Source organism: Geotrypetes seraphini, chromosome 3 (assembly GCF_902459505.1).
Source record: "Geotrypetes seraphini chromosome 3, aGeoSer1.1, whole genome shotgun sequence".
In the NCBI taxonomy this organism is placed as follows: domain Eukaryota; kingdom Metazoa; phylum Chordata; class Amphibia; order Gymnophiona; family Dermophiidae; genus Geotrypetes; species Geotrypetes seraphini.
This window is the reverse complement of record NC_047086.1, coordinates 352,354,510-352,367,912: the sequence shown is the minus strand read 5'-3', so window position 1 is coordinate 352,367,912 and position 13,403 is coordinate 352,354,510. Positions and strand designations below refer to the sequence as shown.

At 40.9% G+C, this 13,403-nt stretch overlaps 1 protein-coding gene across 5 annotated transcripts in view; it reads right to left on the bottom strand.

The window, feature by feature from the left end:
• Nucleotides 1-13,403, bottom strand: part of KCTD3 (potassium channel tetramerization domain containing 3) — a 195,812-nt gene that overhangs the window by 95,164 nt on the left and 87,245 nt on the right. For all 5 annotated transcript variants that reach the window (XM_033937763.1, XM_033937766.1, XM_033937765.1 and 2 more), the window contains one exon: nt 6,868-6,958. In XM_033937763.1, the coding sequence (XP_033793654.1) occupies nt 6,868-6,958 (91 nt within the window). The remainder of the gene's footprint in view (nt 1-6,867; nt 6,959-13,403) is intronic.

Sequence of the window (13,403 nt, the reverse complement as noted above, 5' to 3'; positions counted from 1 at the left end):
TGTAAATCTAAATAATGCTCAAGTCATTTCCATCAGTCCATCTTCACATCTTCTTCTCTTTACATCAATAGTCTTTTGTATTTTTCATCTTATTATATTCTAAGTTCCCACATTTCTCCAATGCAGCATTTATGTGTCCTCATATTATTATCTCAGTCACGCTCAAATGCAAATTATAAATTCACATTAAGAAACCATCCAAATCTTATAATTGTTCCTCATATTTTCTTCACTTCCTATATGCTCCATCCCTCTTCTTACCTTGTCAAAATCTTCTTTTCTTCTTTTCTTATTGTCTCTTTAAAATTTTTCATTTCTATTCTTTAAATCTTGTTTGAAATGTTGATCCCCCTTAAACCTAACTGCAACAATTTTCTAGAAAATATTTTTCTCCTTTTCTATTTTTTTTTCCACTTTTTTCATATTTATAAAATATCTTTCAATTTTCACTCAAAAATATAAACCAAAAATAATCTAAGTATATTATTTATTACATTTTCTAAATACTTTCATGAAACCATAGGCAAATTATATTGATCTAGAAATTCCTGTAATTTGCCTGCTTCTTCAAAATTATAAGTTTTATTCTCAGAAGTTACCCTCATAATAGCAGGGTATATCAATCCATATCTTGCTCCCATTGCTCTCAGTTTAGGTCTTAAATCCAAAAGCTGTTTTCTTTTGTAGGCTGTAGCTTTTGCAAAGTCAGGTACTATAAAGATCTTAGAATCCTGGCATTTAAGATCCTTGTTTGTTTTAGCCAGCTTTATAATCTCTACCACCTGCTGATGTCTTAGCAGCTTAAAGATTAGTGGACGGGGACCCTTCTGACTATTTGATCTTTTCATCGGTATCCGATGTGCTCTTTCTATCTCCAAAGGAAAAGAACTTTTAAATGGCAAGATCTTTGGGATAAAATTAGTCACAAATTGAATAGGATCATTCTGCTCAATCCCCTCAGGTATCCCAATCAGACGCAAATTATTCCTTCTTTCACGATTTGATAAGTCTTCAAAATCCTTTTTCAACGCCTCTATTTCTCTGTGATCTTTTTTACACACCAGCATCTCTGCCTCAGATTTCTCAGCATGCTTTTCTAACTGCTCAATTTTGAAGTCAACTGCCTGCATTCTATTTGTCAGACTCTCTATTTCCTCCTTCACAACTTTTATATTTTTAGCATTATCACTTACTATTTCTTTAATTTTCTGAAGTTCATTCATCAAATCACTGTTTTCAATTTCTTCCTGAGGCAACGGGACCGCTGTCGGGGATACCGAATCCATTTTTGTTCTTTTTTTACTTCCTGCTCCTGAATTCACCGGATTACTTTTACTAGTTTTACTCGAAGCCATTTCTTACTTCAATTCTCTTTTTTCCTTCACTTTTCTTTAATTTTAACTGCCAAAATTTTAATAAAATTTGCCTGTCACAACAGAGCTAATCCTCTACCCAGCCATCTTCGTGTGCTGCAAAGTTCTAGAATCAACTTTTATTATTCAAAATAAGATCCAGGACAAAATTTGCTCCAGTTTTGTCTGCTGCTGGGGACCCGCATCCCTGGAAGAAGGGGATCCCGATGCCAACAGAGACTCCATTGTAGGTGGATTTGGCAAATTTTTATTGGCTAGATAAGCTTGAAACAGCATATTAATAAATTCTGGGGAAAACCTTGACCCTGAAGGGCGGCTGCCTCCTCTGAATCCTTCTTGGAGCTTCTGTGGGCTTTAGGTGCGGAATCGCAGCTGTGTTTTGTTGCTGATGCACTTGCATTGCTCCACTGGCCCAATTTTGGATATTTTGCATGGCTCACAGGTGGACTGAGTGTTAGAACTCTCAGAAGGGGCAGAGGGCTAAAGCCAACCCCCCACACACACACTCACACGCTGTGCGGCATGTGGAACACTGAGGCTTGCCTGACAGCCATCTGCTGCAAACGGGGCATGAATCCGAGGTATCCTGCCCTGAGGAGTCCATCTGACCTGTTTTTTTTGCAAAAATTAAGTGTTTAGAAGCAGATAAAGGCTTTTATTTAAAAGATGGCCGCCGTGGGAGCAATTTTGATAATAAAACAGTCCAGGAAATTCAAATCAATCACCAAAACACAGTGATTATAGGATTTTTGGGGTGGGGGACCTAGGGCTAACTTCCAAAACACTTCAAATCTGGAGAACCCCCCAAATCGATCTCACTTGCCATGCTGTGTACCGGGAGCTGCAAGATGGAAGCTGACATAGGGAGATCATTTGCTTTAACAAGCCTTGGTACCTGGAATGCTTCTCGGCCCAACGCCTCCACAGCACCCAGAAACGCCACGCATGCGAACAGGTGGAGGAACACACAGTTGGCCCCGATCCTGGATACACTTCCATGGAACCATGAACCCGGGGTAAGCAACATTCCCAAGGGAACGGTCCTTAAGCCCCAATCTGTGAATGCAGGCTATTCAGGTGGATGTACTGCAAAGCAGCCAACCCCCTGGAAACAGACTTTGCCAGTAAAGTCTACGATATCCTACAGCCAGAGCCTCTGCAGCACAAAATCACTAATCTGCGAAAATACTGAAAGTTAAAGAAAAAATTAAACACGAGCAGAAACGGCTAGCTTCTACTGTCTCACTTATAGGAAGACAACTGGAAGTCAAAGGGCAGTCCTGAAGTAAGAAGGGAGGATTAAAAAAATATGTAAATAAAGCTTCCTACAAGAGATCTCTTGAGATAGGATTGACTATCCCACTTGTTCAGGAACAGAGTGGGATTGTACAAGAAATGTATTTAAGTTATGAAGGCTATTTTAGTCAAATAGCTGGAACCTGATCCACCAACACTCTCCCATTGGCAATCAGGCATGATCAATTTATTAATTTTGGAATGCTTTGCTTTGGAGGACTGGGACTCTAGATGGGGACATCTTCTCACTACCATTTGGGAACCACTTTGGAATACACTATCTCATACAGCCTGTAGCAGAATTCTAAATTTTTTATTTGGATTGTTGTTTGAGTTTACTCCTGTACTTGGCAATTCAGAGTACGGGGGAGGGGAAATACTGTTGTACTATACTGACTGGTGGTTTCTTTTTGTAGAAAATGTTCTTTGTCTTGATTTCATACTATGTTGGTCCTGGTTACTCTGCATCTGAATAAAGATATTAAAAAATTTAAAACCCAAGAAATTTATTTAGGTAAGCTTATGGAGCAGTTTGAAGTTATTTTAAAAACTTAGCTTAACAGAAATAACATGCTTTGACCCAAGCAGTAAAGATTAGGATTTTCTAGGAAGCTGGTTGGCGATTCCCTTCTGAAGGGTATTGAGACATCCATCAGCAGACCAGACATGATATCTTGAGAGGTGTGCTGTCTGCTTGATGCCAAAATTCAAGACGTTAAGAACAGCTTGTCGAAACTATCAAGCCTAATGACTATTATCCAATGTTACTCATTCATGTTGCCATTAATGATACTGCTAAGTATCCCTCTGAATGTATCAAAAGTGAATTCATGGCTCTGGGAGAGAAGATGAAGTAGTCAGGTGCGCAGGTGGTGTTCTCATCTATCCTTCCTGTCAAGGGTAAAGGCCAGGACAGAGAAGCTTGCATCCTGGAGATGAATGTGTGGCTGCGTGGATGGTGTCATTGAAAGCATTTGGGCTTCCTGGACCATAGCAAGGAGGGGGGGGGGGGCTGCGGCAGTTGTGGTCGGGGGGGGGGGGGGGCACAACTATTTTTTACTTTTTATGGGGACAGATATTGTGCGTGGTTAACACTATGCACAACATCTGTGCCCATTAAAAAGAAAATAAAAGGTTTCCTGTCCTGAACAGTTGAGGCAGAAGGCTGCTCCGGGGCTTCCCCTGCCTTTCAGCTATTCAGGCTTCCCCTGCTGGCTCTGTGTATGTGTGAAAGTTGCTTTTTCAGTGACTGTTGGGGTGGGATTACAGCTAACTTCCATGAAACTAATGTGTGTGGAAAGTCTGTTGTACATCGGTTGCCATTATAAAATTGTTCAAAAAAATCGGCCAACAATTTTTAGTGCATATAGCCCTGGAACTGGTTGAGTGGAAGGTGACAGAGGGTAGTGTTCAATGAAGATCACTCTGAGGAAAGGGATGTTACCAGTGGTATGCCTCAAGGTTCAGTTCTTAGGCCTATTTATTTTAAAATATTTTTGTAAGTGATATTGCTAAAGGGCTGACTAGTAAGATTTGTTTCTTTGCGGATGACACCAAAATCTGCCATACAGTAGACACTCTTAATGGTAGAAAACATGAGGAAGGACCTAGTGAAGCTTGAGGATTGATCTGAAATTTGGCAGCTAAGAAATGCAAGGGTTTGGGCTGTAGAAACCAGAGGAAATGGTATAGTTTAGTGGGACTTGGCTGTGATAGTATGCGATGATCTTAAGGTGACCAAATAGGTTAAAAAGGTGACATTGAAAGCTAGAAGGATGCTTGGATGAATAGGGAGAGGAATAGCCAGTAGGAAAAAGGAGGTAAGAACTCTTTCAAATATTATGTACAATTCTGGAGACCACACTTTCAAAAAGATATAAATAGGATGGAGTCAGTCCAGAGGAAGGTAACTAAAATTGATGATGGTGTTCGTCATAAGGTGTACGGGGGACAGACTTAAAAATCTCATTATGTATACTTTAGAAGAAAGGCAGGAGAGGGGATATGATAGAAATGTTTAAATACCTTTGTGGCATAAACACACATAAGGTGAGTCTCTTTCAATTGAAAGGAAATTCCAGAGTGAGAGGGCATAAAATGAGGTTAAGAGGTAACAAGCTCAGGAGTAATCTAAGGAAATACTTTTTTACAGAAAGGGTGGTAGATGCACGGAATAGTCTCTTAAGAGAGGTGGTGGAGACAAAGACTGTGTCTGAATTCAAGAAAGAGTGGCACAGGCATGTGGGATCTCTTAACCCTTTCAGGACCATAAGGATCGTAGGCCAATTTTTGTGGTTTTGACGACATTTTTATGGTAAAAAGGGCTTGCAGATGCCAAAAAATTGATTTTTTTTGTGAAATATCATTTTTTTTTTTTTTTTTAAATCAAACTTCTGGCTTATGGACAGTGTGGCAAGTGAATCTTCTCGTCAATCTGGCAACGACGCTAATGAATGAATGTCGGAACCAGTTTGTTTACATAAAGGCAGTATCGTATGGAATCCGTACATATCAAATTTAGAACTGTAGACTATCCCAATCAAAATTTATAGGATTTTAAAGTTATGGGACAAATATGTCCCTTGGTCCTGAAAGGGTTAAGGAGAGGAGGAGATAGTAGATGCTGCGGATGGGCAGACTGAATGGGCCATTTGGCCTTTATCCACCATCATGTTTCTATGTGTGAACTAATTGTGATTCACTGAGAATGTTAATTCACACAATATAAATGTTGTAAATAAATAAATACACATGCATTCCTATAGGTGTTTTAGAGAAGACTGTATGCCAGCAGATGCTTTTCTAAAATACCATCAGATTTGAGCATGTCCTGACTTGCACATCTCAAAATCCAATCTCTATTTCAATGTAAAATGGGAATCAAAGTCTATGGATATCGCCCTTTGATATTTTCTGCTAAAAGCTGGACAGGGTTTGAAGTCTGGCTTTGCCTGCATCATATTCTCTTGGTGTCTGAGCAAAAGCCAGAATGAATTAACAAAACAGGTGGAGGGGCATAATCGAAAGGGACGTCTAAGTCCGTTTACGTCCATCTCGCAAATCGTCCAAAGTTAAAAAGAGCTTAAGACACATTTTCAAAGATATGTCCAACTTTTTTTTCGTTTCGAAAACCGTCTAATTATACGTCCTGCCAATCTGATCGTCCAAGCCACTAAATCGTCCATCTTTATACCACATTTTCGTCCAACTTTACGTCCAAGTCCAAAACGCCTAGAACAAGCCCTGCTGGACGTGAGAGGGGTCTGCAAAGTGATGGACTGCACACCAAGACATGCCACCTAAATAGTGGTGTACCTAACAGGGCACTGCTGTGAACTTCACAAAAAGGGTGCCATGGCTTCTCCTCCCTACAGCTCCCTTTATAGGTTACAGTGAGCCTCCCAAACCACCTCCAGAATCCCCTAGACCCACTTATCTACCACCCCAATAGCCCATATGGCTGCAGGAGCCACTTATATGCCAGTACAAAAGGGTTTTGGGGGTGTATAGGGGAGTGCACATGTTTCAATATCAATGCAGTGATTACAGGGGCTTATGGGCAAGGGTCATTCTCTCTATGGGTCCCTAACCCACCCCAAGACGGTTTAAGATGCCTCTGTGCAGCACGACTAGGCTTTCCTATGCCAGGCGGCCAGGTGATGATGGTCTTGAGGCTGAATTTTAAAGTTATGATTTAAATTTTTATGGGGGTGGGGGGGTTGGTGATCACTGGGGTAGTGTGGGGGGATCTGTTTTATGTGTTTGCAGTTCTTATTTGGTGACTTTAGGTGAGTTTTTGTGACTTAGACCATGTTTTACATGGTCTAAGTCACAACATCCAAGTTCCATCTAGGCTCTTGTAAAACTTTCGGTTATACATGCTGTACGACTAAGTCTAAGCCGGCCCACGTCCCGCCCAACTCCCACCCTCGACACACTTCCCGAAATGCCCCATTTAGCTTTGGTCGTTCAGCCTCTTCCAGAGGCTGTTATAGGGGAAAGCACCCTCCAGGGATTTAAGAAAAGGTTAGATAAGTTCCTACTAAACCAGAACGTGCGCAGGTAAGGCTAGACTGGTCTTTGACCTAAGGGCCGCTGCGTGAGCAGACTTCTAGACACAATGAACCACTGGTCAGACCCAGCAGCGGTAATTCTTATGATCTTAAAAAGAAAACACAAGTCAGAAAGACATTTATACCTGTAGCAAACAACAAAATGAGCATATGCAGCTACTATCCAGTTGTGATGGCCAGCTACTATCAGTACCTTGCGGGGATCCACTGGGAGCCCTGAAAAAAAGTAGGAAAAGAGACATAATATGCTAAATATAGCAATTACATATTTCCTATTCTCAGCACAAGCTGGAAAAAGTAGTATTGAACAGAAAACTTTTGTCTACAAATTAACTTGTTATTTTCAAAAGATTTTGGCGACATCAATCTCTCTCTCCGCATTACAAATGTGACCCATCTTCAGAGAAGGAAAATAGTGTGATCAAGTAGCTGGCATAATACAGAAACACATTATACCAAGCTACTTACTTTTAGCAGATGTTCTCCATGGACAGCACGATATAAAACCTTTTAACTGAGTGATATCATCTAATGACATTCACATGATTAATGCTCTTAAGCTTAGAAACTTTCTATAAATTTTTAACAGGCACAAATTTGCATGTGTCTAACTAAATGACCTATGTCATTGCATGGGACCTCCTCATTGAATGAAATAGACGAGTTTAGGAGAGAAAACCTTGTGCAAAGACTTATATTCTGCTATCCATTAAGAACAAATGCTACAGGTGAATAACTGTTTGCCCAAGGATAACAGTTCCTTACAACTGGGATTCCCAAGCAACCAGGCTGGCTTCAATAGAAGAAAAAGGTGGAATATATGAAAGGCAGCGCTAACAGACAGACATCTTAACTTTCTGGTTGCAAAACAGTTTTGTGTGTTTTTCTTAAATTTTTAATAAGGCAATTTAGAAATCAAGAAATGGGCTCCACGGGGATAGAGTTGGATTCTACTCCTCAAAGGGATCTATAGGACAGACTGACCACATCTACTCTAGGTGGGCTCCCGACACAGCTATAACTCTGATACTGTGAGCCTTGAAATGGTACTCTAAGGTAAAGCCTACATTGACATGCGTGAATGAGTTGCATTCTGACAGCCAAATGAAATAAATAGCAACAGCAGCCCCAGGTTTATTGGATCATAAAGCTGAGTGGCCTTGATATGGGCTTTAGCCTGCTTTTAATCCTAAACCAAGGTATTTTTGCAATCCAAAGTGTAACGCATGCTCATCGTTGTGCTCATGTGACATAGTGATGAATTGTTGAAATGATAATCGAGGTAGAAATCTTATGCCACTTTAGGAAAGCATGTGTATAACCGCCCTATTGATGCAAAAATTGGTGTAGGGTGGATTATTGTTGCCTGTAACCCACTAATTCTATGTGCTAAACTGACCATCCCCAACTATAAGACCTTCCAGATGAAGCAGATGAAGTAAAAAGAATTCATTGGCTTGAACTAGCATTGCAAAACCATTCATCTACTGTAACCAATTCATATCTAGGTACTGCAGATGTCATTACCATCTAATGGTCATTCAAAGCCCATGTGAAATGAACTGGTAATTTTGGTCAAGTTGCCAGTGGATAGGTATCCACACTACAAAAAACTACCAGAACAATTCAGCAGACACCAAAATCTTGAAAGACTTGGACACCAAATCATCTTCTCCCTTCTACCAGATACTATTAGTAGGGCTGTGAGAGAAAGCAAAGATACTTACCTGTAACATGTGTTCTCAGAGATCAGCAGATATATATTCTCATATGTGGGTGATGTCATCCACAGAAGCCAGTACAGACACATACCAAGTGAATTAGAAACATAGAAAGATGACGGCAGAAAAGGGCCAAGGCCCATCAAGTCTGCCCACTATAGACCCTCCCCTTAAGATTAGCTAGTGTTTTGCCCTGACCCTCTTAGGGATCCCACATGGGCGTCCCATTTATTCTTAAAATCTGGCACGCTGCTGGCCTCGATCACCTGCACTGGAAGCCCGTTCCACCGATCAATCACTCGCTCCGTGAAGAAATACTTCCTGGTGTCGCCGTGAAATTTTCCGCCCCTGAGTTTGAGCGGGTGCCCTCTTGTGGTTGAGGGGCCTCTAAGAAGGAAGATGTCATCTTCCACTTCTATACATCCGGTGACGTATTTAAACGTCTCAATCATGTCTCCCCTCTCCCTGCGCTCCTCTAGAGTTGTTACTTAAAATTTTAAAGCAGTGCCTGTATCGCGTGCATGCCAGTGCCTTGCCGCCTGACATCGGCTCGCAAGATCTGCAGTTCAGTAACAAAGCTAAGAAGCCAACTAGAGGATATGAGTGGGTTCTGAGAATATATACCTGCTGTCCTTGGAGAATGCCTGCTACAAGTAAGTATTTTTGCTATCTCCGAGGACTCCAAAGTTGCCAGGATCATGACTCTGGAAAAGTAACAAAGATGTATAAAAATGATCCTGACATGCTTGCTATTGTGTTGTAAGGTATGTCTTCTGGCTCGCAAATGTATATGCAGTCTTGGACTTCCTCAGCTTTTGGGAGATGGAAGGTGTTAGTCCACACTTTGGCTGCCTGGAAGATCCAAGAGGCGAAAGGACATGCAAAAAGATGTTAGCGCTTTTTCCAGGTTTGGGGGGCTTATTTGGCCTCTGACACCAAAGGACATGGTTTGATTGTAAATACCTTATCTTAGGATGCTCTATGCATGATGGATTGTTCTCCGACCAGACACTGCTTTATTCAGTTGAGTTTTGGGGTGAGTTTGTAGGTGTTCTACAGGGACCACAAGAGTCAGAGCCTTCGGACGGCAAGGCCCTCGGGCTGCAATCTGTACAATTTATTCCTCTTTCCTCCCACTAGCTTTATATTGATGGGGAAAGGGTAGGAGGGAAAGGAATAATGTTTGGAATATGCATATTATGTTGCAGTGATTTATTAGTGTGTATTTGTTGACCTATTGGTGGGGGGAAATTGGGGGGTTGGGGATAGATTTGGGCAGGGGTTATATGTATATAAAATACTCCTTGTTGACTCTCTGTTTGCCTTGCATTTATTATGCAAAAATTTTTCTCTTCTTGATTCAATAATAAAATGATTTTAATATAAAAATAATCCTGGCGAAACCTAAAAAGGGTTCGTGGGAAAGTTGGAACTCAGGAAGTAAGCATATTTTGCAGAATTGCTCTCCTAAACCAATTGTCTCTTTCAGAGTTTTACTCTAAACAGTAGTGTGAAGTGCAGATATAGATCGAGGACCAAGAGGCTACTTTACAGATGTCCTCAACAGAGGTAAAATGGAAATGAGTTACCAAGGTAGCATTAGACTGAACATTATGGGCTATGACATGCTCCTGTAGTGTCAGCTGAGCCTGAGTATATGCAAATGACATACACTCTGCTAGCCAAGTGGATATAGTTCTCTTGGTAATAGGAGCTCCAAGTTCCTTAGGGTCAAAAGCCACAAAGAGTTAGGAAGAATTTCTATGAAGTTTAGTCCAATCCAAGTAGTATACTAGAGCACATTTGCAATCTAAAGTGTGGAGAGCTGCTTCATCTGGATGGGAATATGATTTTAAGAAGAAAACAGGCAGAACTATGGACTGATTGAGATGAAACTCAGAGACGACCTTAGGAAGGAATTGGGATGCATCCGGAGGACCACTCTTTCATTGTAGAATCTGGTATCGGGTGGATCTGATTCTAGTGTTTGAAGTTCACTTACCCGGCATGCAGCCTTTAGGGCTATGAGAAAAAAACAAACAAACCACTTTTCAAGTAAGATGTTTGAGAGCAAGTTGTGAGTGGTTCAAAGGGAGACTTCATTAGAGCAGAAAGTACCACATTAAGATCCCAGCTACGATTGGGGGCTTGATATGTGGTTTAGTATTGTAAAGTTTTTTCATGAACCTGGATACCAAGGGATGAATAGAAAGTGGCTTCTTATCCAATGGAGAGTGAAACATACTGATGGCACCGAGATAACTCGAGCTGAGTTAGTCTTTAGGCCTGAATTAAAAGAGGTGAAGATGGCAGCCCAGAATGGATGAGAGAGGACATGTGACAGGTTCAAGAGAATGGAGGCCACACCAGGCAGAGAATCTGGTTCATTTGAAGTGGTAACACCACTGAATGGATGGTTTTCTGGATGCTTCAACAACCAAGAGCAGAAAGTATGTAGGTATTTATGTCCTCGGTGAAAAAGTGCTAATGAGTGAAGGCTGGGATGTAGGAGTGTGTGTGAGTAGCATTGGATATAGTTGTAATTTGTAGGGTTCCCGAGTTGGGGCTGAAGGAGTCTGCTGAGTTTATATACCAACACATTTTGCTTCCCTGCCAGAAAGACCATGCAAAACTCCATTATTTGTTGCATTCATGGAGGTCTAGAATTAGTTCAAGGCCTCCAGTCCTTTTAAGTATCAGGAAATATTTAGAGTAGAACCCCCAGCCCCTCTCCTGCACAGAAACTGGTTCTACTGCATTTAGCTGAAGAAGGGCGGAGAGTTCTTGGTGAAGGAGAATTTTCTGGAGGGAGATGAAAAGAGACTCTCTTGATGGGTGGTTTGGAGGTTTTCTTACTAAGTGTAGGGCATAACCCTGAGCTACTAGTTGATGTATCCACTGATCTGATGTTATCAGAATCCAGTGTTAATGAAAGTAAAATAGTCTGCAGCCTATGGGAAGATTTGGAGGGAGATTTTGGGAAATGATGGCTATGCTCTCTAAAAGGAAGTCAAAAAGACAACTGCTGCTTGGATTGAAACTGAGACAGTGATTTCTATGATCTCTGTTGTCTAAAACAGAATCTCTAGTTGACTGAGAAGATAAGGAAGAAGGTTGACTGTAGTGACCTCTAGGGTGGTAGTAAAATACCTCTCTGCCAATTTCAGGCATTATCTCCGAGACAATGTGGAAGGTTGAGAAGTTTGTACTTTAGAAAGAGTTGTCACAGTATTATGTGTTTTGGTTTTAGCTGCAGCTTCTTCAATTTTCTCTCAAAACAGGTCATCTCTCTTGCAAGAGACATTGGAGAGTTGCTCTTGGATTGAAGTTTCCAAATCAGAGACCCAAAGCCAGGCCATTCTACATACTGCAATAGCTATTGCAGATGTTCTGGGAGAGACATCAAAAGCCGCCCTAGCCATGAACTTTCTAATAGTAAACAAGTTCTTGGATAGCAATTGGAATTGTTTGAGAAGATCTGGAGGAAGATATTGGTTAAAGTCAAATAATTGTTTTAGCAAAGTTTTAAGATAAATTGACATGTAAAATTGGTAGTCCATTATCCTTTGAGAAGCATTAAAGGCTGGAATATGCATTTGTCAAAGAAAACTAATGTTCTGGCTGCTCTTCCAGAAGGAGCAGAAGCATAAGAACATGAACTGCATGAACATTTGAGGGCAAATTCCACAGCCACTGAATGGTACTGAAGTTGAGGTTTATCAATTCCTGGATGTTTGTATCCTATACGTGGATGAGAATTTTCGATAGGAAGTCTAAGTCTGAGTTTGGACATTTTGGGAAACGCATCCAGAAATCCATTAGAGAAAATGTTAATTTTCAAAACTGTGTTTTGAAAATTACTTATCTAGACATTTTGGTCCTTAGTACATCTATCTTTTTTGGCCATTTTTGAACACAAAAACATCCAAATGAAAAATGCACAAAAACAAAGCTTTTGGACATCCAAACAGCCAGCATTTTTAGCAAACTGGTCACAGACAGCAAGCGGAGCAGAGGGGCACTCTAAGAGGTACTACAGTGAATGTCACATATTAGGTACCAAGTCATGGTATGGTGAGGCCTCCAAAACCCACCCAAAACTACTGTAACCACCTGTACATCACAACAACAGCACTTATGCCTGTAGGTATCATTTTTATGTAGGTACAGTAGGTTTTGGACGGCTCACCATACATGTGTACCTGGGGCTTGTTATGTGATGTTCACTGAAGTACCCTTTAGAGTGCCCCTCTGCTTTGCTTGCTGTGCTCAGTTGTCTTTGTGACTATCTAAACCTGTAATACAGGCTAGAATGTACTGGGTTTTTATCACATCTCTGCTTGGTGGGAGGGGGGTCAGTGACCACTGGGGGAGAAGGGGGGGTCATGCCTTAATCTCTCCAGTGGTCATCTAGTCCGTTTGGGCACTTTTTTTTACCCTTATTCATTTTAAAACATGTCTAGCTTCAAACGTCTAAATGATGCCCTGGACGTTTTGTTAAAAAAGTTTGATCATTCCTGCAGAACATCCAAGTCCTAAGCCCACCCAAAACACACCTCTAACACTCTCTTAAGATTTAAATGCACTGGAGATAAAACAACCAGAAACACGTCTGGAAAGTCAGTTTTTAAAATGCCCACTTGGACGTTTTTGACTAGTAAGACAACCAAGTGCCAGTTTATGCTGCTTCTTTGGATGTCTATATTTTTTGAAAATGAGCCCCTTAGTGTCTATCTTTCTAGGAGTGACTTGTATTGATAAGGGAGTCTCTGAGTTCTCAAATAAAGCATCTTTTATTACTTTGTGTAAAGATACTTTAATGCATTCATTTGATGGAGTTTCAAAGTCAAGGAGTTCTTCAAATAGTTCAGAAAAAGGTTTCTCCTCTGTCTCCATCTTGATGAGTAATTCCTGCCTCATCTGTCTAATGTTTCAGGTTG